The following is a 16,810-nucleotide window of genomic DNA, read 5'->3' as shown; positions in this document are numbered from 1 at the left end:
GATTACATAGAACCTAATCTATTTATCTAACATTCTCCCAGTCCACTACCCACGGAACTGCATAAAGAAACCAGCCACTAACATTCTTCTACTGCTTTTATGAAGTAAAATCACAGGAGAGGCACCCTCATGAATCTCCTTCACAACTGTTTGTCTCCTCACTCTTTAAAGAACATTAGTAGCCCACTACGTCACTATGAGATTAAAAAGTTTTTATCTACTTGGTACAAAAACAGTATGGCTGGGATGAAACAATAGTTTGGTCCACCATCCCAATTCACCAAACTGTCTCTTCATGCTCACCAAATGAAGTGACAAGCATTTAGACTCATTTGTGACCACACATCTATTATGTTTCATAAAACTTAAATTATATCATATTTTAACTAATGCATTTAAAAACAAAAGCTCAAAATAAAGTGTTTCATCAGAATGGAAGGGAAATTTCAAGCTAAGGGTTAAATTTTATTGCAGAGCACATTCAAAAGTAATCATACATAAATCCACCTAAATATTTACAACAGTATTTTTTCTCACACACAAAAAAGAATCTTTTTAACTAAAGTCTCAAGGTTTTGAATTTTAAATTTTAGGCTTTTCTGAAATGGCTTAAGCAAGAACATTAATAGGTCTAAAATTTAACTCTTTGAAGAGAATATCCATTTTATTCATTTACAAAATTATCTGTACCTATGTGAGCATTTTCAAGTTATATCTATATAGAAAAACATACATAATAAGAAGCCATTTACATTACATCAATCATTTAAGGATAACTGTAATTTGCCACTTAATTAGCAACTATAAAGAAGTTCTTTATTATCCATTCTGATCTGTCACCATCTGTCTTTTTTCCACACATTTTTGTTTTTACAGCTGGTGTTAAAAGCTCACTACAGTGTAGCAAATACTTTCAAACATTTAGTATATGCAATATTTTAACATATATTTTCTAAAATTTACATACTGCCTGCAATGAAAAAAATAAAACCAAGCATCTTAAACACCCTACCCTTTAAATTTCAACTTTTAAAACTTTTATAAAATATTACCTCAGATATGAAAACATAACACATTCTATACCATGTCTCAAGAGAGGCAGGAAAAGACAATTCAACGCTGTGAATGTTAAGAAAACGAGGGATTTTTTTCTAAATGCATTAGTACTTCAAAGATTAAAAACTGAAAAATGCAATTTTAACAGTGGAAAATAAGGTCTTAATTATATAAAGAGATGACTGAATTCTGCTAATATCACATTCAAAATGTAAATAAAGTTACATTAAAAAGAATTTAAGGTTTTACTATTTATTTTCCACAGTAGCATAAAAATAACAAATATAATATTAAAATAAAACAGCAAATTTGGCATTTTATTTCTATTCCACTTGTCAATTCTTTGTAATATAAAGCCAAAACAAAAACAAAAAAACCCTAAAAATAAAGTCGAGGACTTAAAAATCTTGAAGCCCAAAATAACTTAGTTTAAAATATACAAATAAACTTTTTAATAAGAGATCAGCAGACTACTCAATCTCTCTACATATTCAAATTTTTATTATCAGCAAAAGCTTAAAGGAAAAGGACAATTCTTCCCCCTCATTTATTCCTAGGGGGCAAAAAAAAAAAAAAAAAGAATGGGGGGAGGAGGCATTTATTGTACTCTACTGATATATTTATCTCCAATGGTTTTTAACATTTATATTTCTCAAAATATTTATGTTCACGTTAAAAACACAAAATAAAAACCTAGAATATAGGGCTAATGGACTGTAAGGTTAGTGGAGTTTTCTGTTCTCCATAAAATAGGGTTGCCATATAAAATACAGCATGCCCAATTAATTTTGAATTTTAGTTAAACAACATGTTATTTTTTCAGTATAAATATGTCCCATGCATTTATTTGGGGCATACTTACACTGAAAAATAATTTGTTGTTAAGCTGAAATTCAAAATTAAATGGGCATCTTGTTATAGTAGCCTTACCAAAACATACATAAGCTTAGTAAAATTCTACTTTAAACTTCAAGCTTTATAATAAATGCATTAATAATCAACAACTAGTATTTACTGAGAACTATTTATATTCCCTACAAATTACCCAGTACTTGTTTACTTACTAAGAATATATACTTTAACTGTTTTAGTGTTTAATTAGGACAGATGAATGATAACAATTCATTAAAAAGAAAGACTATTCTATAGAGCAGAAAGGAAAACTCCAGCTTTTATTGTTTTTTCTCCCCAAACTTAAACTTTATTCCACATCTATTTAAACATTAAAATTACAGTTCAGCTTTGGAAGCACATGTCATAACATAAAAGGTCCCAGAAACATTTTAACAAGGAATACTAGTCTTTGAAGTAATCTTACTACAGCAACTAATCATAAAATAATCTCCAATGATCCATTAGTTATAAATTAATAAATTCTTTTACAAAACTTAATTGCTATTGATCATCGCAAGAACAATTATTTTAACTAAAACGTCGTAATTAATACCTTGCTGGAAAGGACTAGCTGCTGACACAGTCGTTCCTGGATTTCTTCCACCAGGCTTTCTTCCCCTTTGACCTGAGCTGTGAGCTGAAGATTTCTTCCCTTTGCCCTCTGACCCTCTAGCCTCTGAAACATCTTTTCCACTAGTTGTGTGCGCAGAGACTTCTTGGAAGTTTGCATTTGTAAATCGAGCTGCAGTATCTTCCAAGCGCTTCAATGATCCAGAAATAGAGTTGCTGCTAGTGCTCGTATAAGTCTAACATTTTCATTGAGAAAGGAAGTTGAAAAAGAATTGATTAGATTTGGGCTGGGGGGGGAGAGGGGCCACAGTAACTAAGAAAATCATGTAAAAACAATTATCTGAGTCTACTGAAATAGCATATACCTTTAAATGGCAGCAATTAGTAAAAGTACATTATTAGTCATAGTTACTCAGCAACACACCGTAAGTAGTAATGAAGGAACTTGTTTCTCAAGCAACATCATTTTCAACAAGAAAAAACTACTTCCTAGTCATGAAATTAAAATCAGCTTTAATGTTCAGCACAAAGGCAACAATGAGAGAGAAATAAGGTGCTAGAAATTCATTAGAGGACTATATCCATGAGATTATAAGCACAGGTCAGAGCAAGAATTTTTAAAATTCAGGTGAAGTCTGCTTTTCAAAACAGAAAAGATTAAACCCTTTAAAACAGAAGTCATTACTTCCAAGTATTAAGATGAAAGGACAGTTATACTTTGCAGTTTAAGATTTTTGAAAATTAGAAGTGTTATTATCCCTTAAAAAAAAAATTTAAAAAAAAATAAAATTAAAAAAAAAAAAAAGAAGTGTTATTATCCCTTATGGATTCTCAGTCATCCCCTTGATCCAGATATGTTAGGGAAAAATGCAAAATAAAGATCTGTTCAAACAATTATTTAGTTTTTAATGATCATTTTAAGACAAAGTGTATGCAAATAATGGTAAATGAAATGACTATGAAAAGGTGAAAATGTGTTCTAACAAATATAATCAACATGCTTCAAAATAAAAGGCTTATAAGGTCCATTGAGTCAGGGATTTTTGTTGCCACTGTTTTAAGTTCACTAAATGCAAGAAAGACAAACAGCCCTAAATTTCTGCTGAATAAATATTTTTCTGATACTTCTATCTAAAATCTCTGATGTAATACAAATTTAAAAATCTAAAAACAAAACGGAAATTTCCCACACATAACCACCACTCAATACAAACCATCAGATAAAGGTGGAAAATGAGAAAGGAATGATAAAATCAGGTTTCAAAATGGTTGGCATTTNGGGCGCCTGGGTGGCACAGTGGTTAAGCATCTGCCTTTGGCTCAGGGCGTGATCCCAGTGTTGTGGGATCGAGCCCCACATCAGGCTCCTCCTCTATGAGCCTGCTTCTTCCTCTCCTACTCCCCCTGCTTGTGTTCCCTCTCTTGCTGGCTGTCAAATAAATAAAATCTTTAAAAAAAAAATAAAATAAAATAAAATAAAATAAAATTAAAATCTCTGATGTAATACAAATTTAAAAATCTAAAAACAAAACGGAAATTTCCCACACATAACCACCACTCAATACAAACCATCAGATAAAGGTGGAAAATGAGAAAGGAATGATAAAATCAGGTTTCAAAATGGTTGGCATTTTTAGCAAAATCAATGTTCAAAATGAAAAATGAAAGAAGACTTCAAATGTTTTGAAAACCAAATACTTGTTACTACTACTTTTCTGCTACTTGCCCCCCATACCATCCTCCCCCCACACCCACCTCACAGCCAAATAGATTTTAATCATCAAACACAAAAGACATTATCTCATAAAAAATAAATTACTATTCTCATAAGCAAGAGCCCACAAAAGAGAACAAAATTCTCAAAGTAAGTTTTAGGAGAAAACCAATCATGTTTTAGCTGATTTAACTTTATGGATTACTTTGGAAACATGAACCTTTTCCATGCTGGGCGGGTCACTTTGAAACTGCACCACTTCACTTTTCAAATATTTGTTTCTAATAACTCAAGCTGACCCTGAGGTTCTCCATCGTACCCACACACAAGCCTAGTGAAGTTTGAAAGTCATCTAGGGGCACTGGGGTGGCATAGTTGGTTAAGCACCCAACTCTTGGTTTCAGCTCAGGTATTGAGATCAAGCCCCGTGTTGGGCTCCATGTTCAGCAGGGAGTCTGCTTAAGATACTCTCTCCCTCTCCCTGCCCTTCTCACGTGTGTGCCCATGTCTCTCTCTGAAATAAATAAATAAATCTTTAAAATAAATAAATAAATAAATAAATAAATAAATAAAAGTCATCCAAAGAGAACACAGTGAGGTTCTTTATTCAGGTACTTTGTCCATATATCAAATAAGCAAAGAAGAAAAAACTAGATGGAGAACCAAACACAGAAATATACTATCCATTTCCACATACCAATGTAAATCGGGGTTGGTCAATTTTCCCATTCATTTAAAGAATGTCCTTGCTTACCCCTAAAGTATAAGTATGTCCATAAATCCAATGAAAATACAGCATAGGGAAGAAAAGGTATTACAAAGAAAGCAATGAATGAAAATTAAGCAAATTTCAGTGACAAAAGTTATACTAAGACCATAGCATTTTTTAAAAACTTAGACATCTTCTAAAATGAAAAGATTTCTTAACAAGAAAAAAAATTAAGCTTTAGTTGAAAATTCTAACAGTTATTTTAAAAAATTACACCTAACAACGAGGGAAAAAACTCTATATGGTTTTATTCAAAGAGAGACTTCCAACCTTAAATCCACCTTTTTAAGTAAATTTAAGAGTATCTGTTCCAAAATATGCTGTTTAAATAATATGGACTGTGGAATTCCATTACACACACACAATTCAGTCAAAATCAAGAGGTGGAAAAAGAGGTAAAAGGAGGGGGTAGTGGGGAGGAGCTGAAAGAGACACAATGAATAACCAAATGCCACAAATCTGCTCTTTCCTCAGTTTCACAACCTAAATAACTCTCACAGTATGAGCATTTCACTGCTCTGAGAGCAATTCCAGTGCTTAAAAATATACAGTTTCCATGTAAATTAACCCATAAAATACAAACTAACTACTTCCTTTGGTACTTGACTTAACAGAGTCTTGTTTTGTTTTCCTTTCCATTAGAGATAAAGCTGCATGTTCGGTCATATTAAGAGTCTCTGAGGAAATGTATATATACTTGGGTTTACATTGTGATTTACAGGCAACTTAAGGACTCTTTTAAAATAAATATTTAGAATACGTATGATTTTTGTTTTGTGGCTAGCTACAATTATTAGTCCTCCGATAAGATGCAATGCCAATGTACCTATTAAATAACATTCACTGAAGCAAAAAATACACCCAACTTCAAAAAATTTTAATCAGACTCAGAATTCAACAATGACTCTATAATAGGCTAATCAAAGAAATACTTTTTCAAAAGTATGGTGCCTTAGATTATTCTACAAAGCTCTGTAATCCACATTCAAGAGAAAGAGTCAGAGGGAAGAGAAACAAAAACAGCTGTATCTTCCACCAGCACAACGAAATATAATAATGCTGGCTAAAATATCCTTTAATTTATGTAATATTCAAGTGTCTCATAAAAGCCAGAAATTTTTTACTCAGTCAACTCTCAAAAATGAAGCATAGAAGGAATGAAGACTTTAAAAGGGAGCTGGGGGAGGGGGATCAGTGAGCTGTGGGGCAATGTTAAGCAGCATAATTTACATGTTTTTGGAATACCCAAAGGAAAGTAGGATGGAAAAAAAATTTAAGTAACAAGAGCAGGAAAAAAATTACAAAATCTGATGAAAACAATAAACCTCCCGATCAACTAACTTTAAGCACAAGAAACATGAAGAAAAATCCATGAATACACATCATGATCAAATTGCTTACAATTAAAAAACAACAATAAAGAGAATATGATACAAGCAGCCAGTGAGTTTTAAAAAAAAAAAAAAGATGGCTTATGCGCTAAGAAACAAAGATAAAAACGAAAACAGATTTCTCATGGAAAAAAATGCAAGTTAGAAAACAAGAAGACAAAGAGAAACAAATTATTAACCTAGAATTCTATACTGAGCTAAAATATCTTTCAAAAAGCAAACGCAAAATATAGTTGACCCCATAAACAACACCAGTTTGAACTGTATGGCTCCATTTATACGCAGCTTTTTTCAATAAATACAGACTAGCACTGTAAATTTATTTTCTTTTCCTTATGATTTTCTTAATAACATTTTTTCTCTTGCTTATTTTAAGAACACAATATATAATACATATAACATGCAAAATATGTGTTAATTGACGTTTACGTTATCAGTAAAACTTCCAGGTCAATAGTAGGCTCTTAGAAGTTAAGTTTTTGGTAAGTCAAAAGTTATATGCAGATTTTTTTTACTGTGTGGTGGTCCTAACCCCCACATTCTTCAAAGGTCAACTATAATTGCCATTCAGATAAAAAAGCTAAAAGAACTAACCATGAGGGAAGCAACACTACAATAAATGCTGAAGGTTGTCTTTTAGGCAGAAGGAAAACAACAAAGGAAATGTGGATCTAAACAAACCAATTAGGAACACTAGAAACAGTAATTACATGGGTAAATATAAAGGACTTTTTAATTATTTCATCTCTTTATAAGATGGCTTAAACCAAATTAGTAACAATTGTGAGGTTTATGAAATACGTAAAAATTTAAAATATGACAAAAACACCACAAACCCCAATAAGGTGGAAGTGCAAGTAAGTAAACTGCTGAATTGTATATTCTTATGCAATATCCAGCTAAAATGGATTCATAAAAAATATTCAATGAAAAAGAAAAAAAAGATGAAATAGGCGAGAAAAAAGATTAGCAAATGATAGATTTAAATGCAACAATATCAATAATCATATTATATGTAAATTAACTAAACACCCCAGAAAAGGCAGAGATTAGAATACTGAAAAAAGAAACTCAAGACTATACATATGCTGCCAAAAGAAACCCATTTTTAATATAAAGACACAAAGATATTAAAAGTATAAGTGTGGGAAAGAAAATATCAATCTAACACTAATTAAAACAAAGCTGAATTCACAATAGTATTATCAAACAAAATACATTTCAGAACAAGGAATATGGCCAGGATAGAGAAACCTATACATCAAGGGGATATAAAAATCCAAAATGCTTTTGCGCCTAATAAGAAACCTTCAAAATAAATCAAAACCGACAGAAGAGAGAAAATGGGGGAAATTGTGAAATACATAACTACGGTAAGAGAGATCTAAATCCTCTTCTCAATAACTGAACAAGTACACAGAAAATACATATATATAAATAAGCATACAGAGAGAGACCTTAAACAGTATAAATCAACTTGATCTAACTTACAGTTACAGAATAACTCCATTTAATAGGAGTACAGTGAATACACACTGTTTTCAGGAGCACACAGAAAGCTAAACAAGATAATCCATGTTGTGTCATTTTTTTTAATTTCAAAAAACTTAAAAGAAATTATATGACACAAAGATATTAAATTAGAAATCAGTGACAAGATGATTATGAAAAGTCCCCAAACGTTTCAAAAGTAAATAACACACTTCTAAATAACCCATGGATCAAAGAGAAATCAAAAGGAAACTACAAGGTACTAGTTCAACTAAACAAAAACAAAAATACAATGTATCAAAATTCAGAAGTGGTACTTAGGGGGCGCCTGGGTGGCACCGCGGTTGGGCGTCTGCCTTCGGCTCAGGGCGTGATCCCTGCGTTGTGGGATCGAGCCCCATATCAGGCTCTTCTTGTGAGCCTGCTTCTTCCTCTCCCACTCCCCCTGCTTGTGTTCCCTCTCTCGCTGGCTGTCTCTATCTCTGTTGAATAAATAAATAAAATCTTTAAAAAAAAAAAAAAAAGAGTGGTACTTAGAACAAAATGTGTAGCATTAAATGCCTATGTTAAGACTTCTGCTGAGACTGTGGTCCAGGATGTAGAAAACTTAGGAGAGGGACACCTGGGTGGCTCAGCCTTTAAGCATCTCCCTTCCGTTCAGGTCATGATCCCAGGGTCCTGGGATGGCGCCCCATATCAGGCTCCCTGCTCGGCGGGAAGCCTGCTTCTCCCTCTCACACTCCCCTCACTTGTGTTCCCTCTCTCACTGTCTCTCTCTGTCAAATAAATAAATAAAATCTTTAGAAAAAAAATAAAAATAAAAATAATTAGGAGAGAAGAGATGAGGGGTGGGAGGGGTGGGAAGGGGACAAGAAAATAAGAGATGTAACATTTGAAGCATGAATGACTATGAATGTCCCAAATTAGTGTCAGAAACTATACCAGACATGCAGGAAGCTCTAAGAATACCAAATAAGACAAATGTCAAAACAAACAAACAACCCACACCCAAGGCATATCATATTCAAAGTGCACAAAAACAAAAAAATATAAGAAAAAATCCTGAAAGAAGCTGGAAGGGAAAATAGCCTTACCAATAAAGAAGCAAAGATAAGAATTACATCTGACTTCTCCTCAGAAATAAAGCAAGCAAGAAGAGAGTGATGTGAAATATTCAAAGTTTTGAGAGGAGGGAAAAAAAGAACTAGCATTCTGTACACTGCAAAATTATCCTTCAAAAGTGAAAAACAAGACTCTCAGATAAATAAAAACTGGGAATTTGTTGCCAATAAGCCTACCCTGCAAGAAATGTGAAAAGAAGTTCTTCAGAAAGAAGGAAATGATATAGGTCGGAAACATGGATTTGCATAAAGAAAAGTATCAGAAAATCAATGAAGGCACAATAAAAACTTTGACTTTTTCTTATACTTAATCCAATAATGTTCAAAATGATAGCAACAATATATTTGATTATATAGTCTTACACATATATATGCGTATGTATGCTTTTGGATAGTGAAATGAATGACAGCATCGACAGAAAAGATGGGAGGGAGGAATTACGATTATTCTGTTATTGTAAGGTACCTGTACTATTGTGAAGGGGGATAATATTATTTGAAATTAAACTTGGATTAGCTATAGATATACACTGCACAAAGTAGGGCAACTATGAAAAAAAGTTAATATGTTAAGAAATAAGAGAAAATGGAATCATTAAAAAAAAAAACCCAATTAAAACCCTTAGAGCCTCGCCTCTCCCCTTCCATCCACCACGAGGGACCCCAGAAGCAGTACTTGCAATGCTGCTTTCCCTCTCCCACCATACCTTGCGCTCTTCCCCTTCCAACTAGAGCCTGCCAGAATGGCTCCTGCAAAGAAGGCTGACAAGAAGAAGGGCCATTCTGCCATCAACGAGGTAGTGACCAGAGAATACACCATCAACATTCCTAAGCGCATCCAGAGAGTGGGTTTCAAGAAGCTTGCCCCTCATGCACTCAAAGAGATCCAGAAATCTGCCATGAAGGGGATGGGAATTCCACATGTGCGCACTGACACCAGGCTCAACAAAGCTGTCTGGGCCAAAGGAAAAAGGAATGTTCCATACCGTATCTGTGTGCGGTGGTCCAGAAAACGTAACGAGGATGAAGATTCATCAAACAAGCTCTATATGTTGATTACCTATGTACCGGTCACCACTTTCAAAAATCTACAGACAATTAATGTGGATGAGAACTAATCACTGATTATCAAATAAAGTATAAAAGTGAAAAGAAAAGAAAAGAAAACAAAACAAAACAAAACCAAAAACAAAAACCCAAGAAGCAGAAAACATTCGGAAGACAAAAACAGGAACAAATAGAAAACAGAAACAAATTTGTTAGATATTAACCTCACTGTATCCATAGTCTAAACATCAATTAAAAGAATTGTTAGTGGATCAAAAACAAAACTTATCTATTGGTTGTCTACAAGAAACACTTTAATTAGGAAAACATATTGATTAAAAATCAATGATTAGAGTATGATATACCATGCTAGCAGTAATCAAAACAAAGTGAGAATAGACAATTAATTTTAGACAAAACAGACTTTAGAGCAAGGAAAGCTTTCAGCAATAAGGAGTGACACTGCATAATGATAAAGGTGTCAATACTGCAAGAAGACAAAACAATCCTTAATGTGTATGTGCCTAACACCAGAGGATCAAAATACATGATAGAACTATAAGGAGTAACAGATGAATCCACTCTTAGAGATGGAGGTTTTAACACTCTTCTTTCAGAAATGGTCATATCCCCCAGGCAGAAAATCAGTAAAGACATAACTGAAGTAAACACCACAATTAATCAACTGGATATAAATGATATCCATAGACTACTTTATTCAGTATCAGCACAATATATATTCTCCTGAAGTTCTCATGAAACATTCATCAAGATACACTACACTTGGGGGGGCGCGTGGGTGGCTCAGTCCTTAAGCATCTGCCTTCAGCTCAGGGCGTGATCCCAGAGTCCTGGGATTGAGTCCTGCATCAGGCTCCCTCCTCTGCTGGGAGCCTGCTTCTTCCTCTCCCACTCCCCCTGTTTGTGTTCCCTCTCTCACTGGCTGTCTCTCTGTCAAATAAATAAATAAAATCTTAAAAAAACCCAAAAAGATACACTACACTTGGGGCCATAAACACACCTCAACAAATCTTAAAGAACAGAGATCACATAATTGTGCTCTCAGACTAAAATGAAATTAAATAGAAATCAATTAACAGAAAGATAGCTAGAAAATCCCAGAATGCCTAGATTAAACAACACACTTCTACATAACACAAGTCAAAGAAAGCTCAAGAGAAATATTATTAACTAAAATATTATTAACTAAATGACAACCAAAATACAACCTAAAATTTGTGGGATTCAGCAAAAGCAGTGCTTAGAGTGCTTAGAGATGATGTGAATGCATCTATTAGAAAAGAACAAAGACCTTAAATCAATACTCTAAGCTTCCTCTTCAGGAAACAAGAAACAAAATGCAAATTAAATCAAAATAAAAGCAAATAATGAAAACTAAAGTAGAAATCAAAGAAATTAAAAAAGGAACTCAATAGAAAAAAAAAATCAACAGATCCAAAAGCTGGTTCTTTGAAAAGATGGATAAAATTGAAAAACCTCTGGCCAGTACATTTAGAAAAGTGAGAGAGAACACAAATTGTTAATACCAGAAATGAAAGACGGGACATAACTACAGATCCCATAGACATTAAAAGGATCATCAAGGAGTATTATCAACAACTCTATGCCCACAAATTTCATAACCTAGATGAAATGGACCAACTCTTGAAAGATACAAGCTGCCAAACTCACACAAGAAGAATTAGACAATGTAAATAGGCTTATATCTATTTTAAATTGGGGAGCAGCACTTGGGTGGCACAGTCAGCTGAGCGTCGGGCTGTTGGTTTTAGGTCAGACCATGATCTCAGGGTCATGGGATTAAGCCCCATGTCAGGCCTTGTGCTCAGGGCGGACTCTGCTTGAGTTTCTCTCTCTCCCTCCCCCTCTGCTCCACCCCCCCATTTGCATGCTCGTTCTCTCAAATAAAATAAATAAATAAATAAATCTTTAAAAAAAATTGAGGGGAGCCTGGCTCACTCTTGAACATGTGACATTGATCTCTGGGTTGGAAGTTCAAGCCCCACGTTGGGTGTAGAGATTACTTAAAAGTAAAATCTTAGGGGGGCGCCTGGGTGGCTCAGTCGTTAAGCGTCTGCCTTCTACTCAGGGCGTGATCCCCGCGTTCTGGGATCAAGCCCCACATCAGGCTCCTCTGCTGGAAGCCTGCTTCTTCCTCTCCCATTCCCCCTGCTTGTGCTCCCTCTCTCGCTGGCTGTCAAATGAATAAATAAAATATTTTTAAAAATAGATAAATAAAAATAATAAAAGTAAATAAAAATAAAATCTTAAAAAAAATCGAATCAATTATTAATAATCCTCCATAACAGAAAGCACCAGGCCCGGATGGGTTCACTGGTAAATTTTACCACACGTTTAAAGAAGAAATTATACCAATTTTCTACAATCTTGTTCAGAAGACAGAAGATGAGGGAATACCTCCTACTTCATGCCAGGCGGCCAATATTACTCTAACACCGAAACAGACAAAGAGATCACAAGAAAGAAAAGAACAGAAGAACATCTCTCAAGAAACAGATGAAATCATCTATAAAATATTAGCAAATCAAATCCAACAATCTATAAGAAGAATTATATACCACAACCAAGTGGGATTTATCCCAGGAATGCAAGGCTGGGTCAATATTAAAAAATCAATTAATGTAATCCATCACATTGACAAGATAAGAAGAAAAATCATGTCATATCAATAGTTACCAAAAAAAGCATTTGGGGTGCCTGAGTGACTCAGTCGGTTCAATGTCCAACTCTGATTTCAGCTCTGGTAATGATCTCGGTTGGGCTCTGCACTCAGCACCGAGTCTGCTTGGGATTCTCTATCTCCCTCTCCTTCCGCCCTCCCTCTACTTGCACTCTCTCTAAATAAATTAATTAAATTCTTAAAAAAAAAAAAGGAAAGAATAAGCATTAAGAAAGTATAACACCCATTCAAAATAAAAATTCTCAGCAAACTAGGAATAAAAGGGGAACTTCCTCAACTTGGTAAAGAACATGTACAAAAAGCTAACATGCTTAATGGTGAGAAACCAGGTTTCCCACCAATATCAGGAACAAAGCAAGGATGACTCCTCCCTCACCACTGCATTTCAACATCATACTGAAGTCCTAGTTTATCTAAAAAGACAAGAAAAGAAAATATACACTGACTGGGAAGGAAGAAATGAAAGTGTCTTTTTTTTTCAGAGAAGACATGACTGTCTATATAGAAAGTCCAAAAACCTCTTGGAACTAGTAAGTTATTATGTAAAAACTGCAGAACAAAAGGTTAATATTAAAAAAGAAAAATTGGGGCATCTGTATGGTTCAGTCAGTTAAGCATCCAACTCCTGATTTCAGTTCAGGTCATGATCTCAGGGTTGTGCGATCAAGCCCCATGTCAGGCTGGGCATGGAGCCTGCTTAATAATCTCTTTCCCTCTCCCTCTGTGAAAGAAAGAAAAAGGAAAGAAAAAGGAAAAGAAAAAGACAAAGACAGAGAAAGAGAAAAAGAGAAAGAGAAAGACAAAAGGAAACAAAGGAAAGGAAAGAAAAAAAGAGAAAAGAAAAGGAAAGGAAAGGAAAAATTGCTTTCATATATACTAAAAGGGAACAAGTAGAATTTTAAATTAAAGACACAATACCATTTACAATACCAGCTCCAAAAATTAAATAAAGTTTAAATCTAACAATATGTATATAAGGTTAAGGTCTATATGAGAAAAACAACAAAACTTCAATGAACAAAATCAAAGAACTAAATAAATGAAGATACATCCCAACTTCATAGCAAAACTTAATATTGTCAAGATGTCAGTTCCTCCCAACTTGATCTGCAGATTTAATACAATCTCTTCTTTTTTTTTTAAAGATTTGAGAGGGAGCATGTGCATGCACGGGTGTGTGGATGCGCACATGCCCACAAGCAGAGTTAGGGGCAGAGGAAGAGAGAGAATCCTGAAGCTGACCCCTGGCTCAGCACAGAGTCCTATGCATGGCTCAATCCTGGGACCTGCGTCGAAATCAAGAGTTGGCCAGTTAACTGACTAAGCCACCCAGGCATCCCGAGATTCAATACAATTTCAATCAGAATTCCAGCAAATTATTTGTGGTTACTGACAAACTGATTCTAAAGCATATATGTGAAAAGGCAAAAGACCGAAATAGCCAAAACAGTATTAAATGTCAAGAATAAAGTTTAAGTACTAACATTACTCAATTTCAGACTTCCTTTAAAGCTACAGTAATTAAGATAGTATAATGCTGTTGAAAGAATAAACAGATCAACGGAACTGATAAGAGTTCAAAAACAGACCCACATAAATGCAATCAACTGATTTTTTTTTAAAAAGATTTATTTATTTATTTTGGAGAGAAAGAGAGAGCAGCGGTGGCAGGGGCAGAGGGAAAGAGAGAATCCTGAAGCCAACTTTCCCACTGAGTGAGGAGCCCGACATGGGGCTTGACCTGAGCAGAAATCAAGAGTTGGGCACTTAACCAACTGAGCCACCAGGTGCCCCAACTGATTTTTAACAAAGATGCAAAAGCAATATAATGGAATTAAGACAGGCTATTCAATAGTGTCAGAACTGAACATGCATATGCAAAAAAGAATCTAGACACCGTTTATTTACAGCTTCACAACATGGATTAAAGACCTAAATATGAGACCTGAAACCAGAAAATTTCTAGAGGAAAACATAGGCCATAGAAACATTTTTCTAGATGCATCTCCTCAGGCAAGGAAGATAAAAGCAAAAATAAACTATTGGGGCTACACCAAAATAAAAAGCTATGCAAAAGGAACTCATCAACAAAACATAAAGGTAATCTATTGCATAAGTGTATCTATCAATGAAATGTTTGACAAGCGGTTAATATCGAAAATATATAAAGAAGTTATTCAACTCAACACCAAAAAAAAGTGACTGAAAAATGGACAGAGGATCTGAATAAACATTTTTCTGAAGAGGACACACATATGGCTAACAGACACATGAAAAGATGCCAAGCATCAGTAATCTTTAGGGAAATATGCAAATCAAAAACAATGAGATATCACCTCCCACCTTTTAGAATGGCTAGAATCAAAAGGACAAGAAATAACAAGTGTTGACAAAGGTGTGGAAGAAGAAGGAATCTTCATGCTCTGTTGGTAGGAATGTAAACTGTTATAACCACAATGGAAAACAGTATGGAAGTTCTAAAGAATTCTAAAATTCTAAAATTCTAAAATTCTAAAAATAGAATTCAGAAGACAACTAAATAACCCTTGTACTTACATACAATAAAGTTTTCTATTCCTCAAAAAAAAAATTAAAAACAGAAATACCATATAATCCAGTAATTCCACTACTGGGTATTTAGTACCCAAAGAAAACAAAAATTCTAGTTCGAAAAGATACATGCACATCCTATGCTTACATCAACTTTATTTACAAGAGCCAAGATATGGAAGCAACCCAAGTGGCCACTGATAGATGAATAAAGAAGATGTGGTATATATATGTATGGAGGGGAATGGAATACACAGTGGAATATTATGCAGCCATATAAAAGGATGAGAACTTGCCATTTGCAACAACACAGATGAACCTACAGGGTATTATTACACTAAGTGAAATAAGTCAGACAAAGACAAATACCATATGATTTCCTTATGTGTAGAATCTAAAAAATAAAAGAATAAGCAAGCAAAAAGCAGAATCAGACCTATAAATACAGAGAACACACTGATGGTTGCCAAAGAGGAGGGGCATGGGGGGATAAGCAAAATGGATAAACAGGAGTGAAAGATACAGTTTTCCAATTATGGAAAGAGTAAGTTATGGGAATTAAAAGATACAGCACAGGAAATATAATCAATGGCATTTTACTAGCATCATATGGTGACAGATGGTAGCTACACTTGTAGTGAGCATAGCATGACATACAGAGTTGTTGAATCACTAGGCTGTATAGCTGAAAGTAATGCAACATTGTATTGTCAACTGTACTCTAATTTAAAAAACGGACATATTTGATAAAAAAAAAAGTTATCCAAAATATATAAAGAACACTTAAGAGTCAACAATAAGAAAACAAATGAACTGATTTTAAAAAGGGCCAGAAACCTGACACCTTATCAAAGATATACAGATAGCAAGCAAGCACAAGAAAAGAAGCTCCACATTCTATGTCAGCAGAGGAATGAAAATTTAAACAATGAGATACCAGTACACACCTAGTATGATGGCCACTATCCAGAACAATGACAACACCAAATGCTGGTAAGGATGCAGAGAACAAGGAATTCTCAAATCATTGCTGATGGGAATGCCAAATGATTCAGCCACTTTGGAAGACAGTCTGGCACCTTCTTACAAAATTAAACATACTCCTACCATATTTTCCACAATCGCACTCTTTGGTATTTACCGAAAGGAAGTGAAAAGCCTAAACACAGATGTTTACTCATAATTACCAAAACTTGGAAGCAACCAAGATGTCCTTTTGTAGGTAAATAGATAAATAAACTGTGGTATATCCAGTCAATGAAGCATTATTCAGTCCTAGAAAGAAATCAGTTATCAAGCCTTGGAAAGACATGGAAGAATCTTAAATGCATATTACTAAGTGAAAAAAGCCGGAAAAGGGTACATACTATAAGATTCCAACTATATGACATTTTGAAAAAGGCGAAAGTATGCACAGTAAAAAGATCAGCGGCTGCCAGGGGCTGGAGGGTGGGAGGGATGAATAGTTGGAAAACAGAGGATATT

General features: G+C 34.4%; 2 protein-coding genes and 1 long non-coding RNA gene across 20 annotated transcripts in view; 2 read left to right on the top strand and 1 right to left on the bottom strand.

The window, feature by feature from the left end:
* The window catches only part of MLLT10 (MLLT10 histone lysine methyltransferase DOT1L cofactor), a 242,357-nt gene that overhangs the window by 64,142 nt on the left and 161,405 nt on the right, over nt 1-16,810 (bottom strand). For all 18 annotated transcript variants that reach the window (XM_011226891.3, XM_011226885.3, XM_011226879.3 and 15 more), the window contains one exon: nt 2,504-2,756. In XM_011226891.3, the coding sequence (XP_011225193.1) occupies nt 2,504-2,756 (253 nt within the window). The remainder of the gene's footprint in view (nt 1-2,503; nt 2,757-16,810) is intronic.
* Nucleotides 1,346-1,635, top strand: LOC117796384. Its single transcript, XR_004620856.1, has 2 exons — nt 1,346-1,483; nt 1,572-1,635. It is a non-coding gene; the product is annotated as an uncharacterized LOC117796384 (long non-coding RNA).
* Nucleotides 9,732-10,124, top strand: LOC105238297 (60S ribosomal protein L31-like). Its single transcript, XM_034644102.1, has one exon. It carries the CDS (start codon nt 9,750-9,752, stop codon nt 10,122-10,124), a length of 375 nt encoding a protein of 124 aa, XP_034499993.1. The 5' UTR covers nt 9,732-9,749.

The sequence above is a fragment of the Ailuropoda melanoleuca genome, chromosome 15 (genome assembly GCF_002007445.2).
Source record: "Ailuropoda melanoleuca isolate Jingjing chromosome 15, ASM200744v2, whole genome shotgun sequence".
Taxonomy (NCBI): Eukaryota; Metazoa; Chordata; class Mammalia; order Carnivora; family Ursidae; genus Ailuropoda; species Ailuropoda melanoleuca.
The sequence above is the reverse complement of the archived record's forward strand: the minus strand, read 5'-3'. Positions and strand labels throughout refer to the sequence as shown.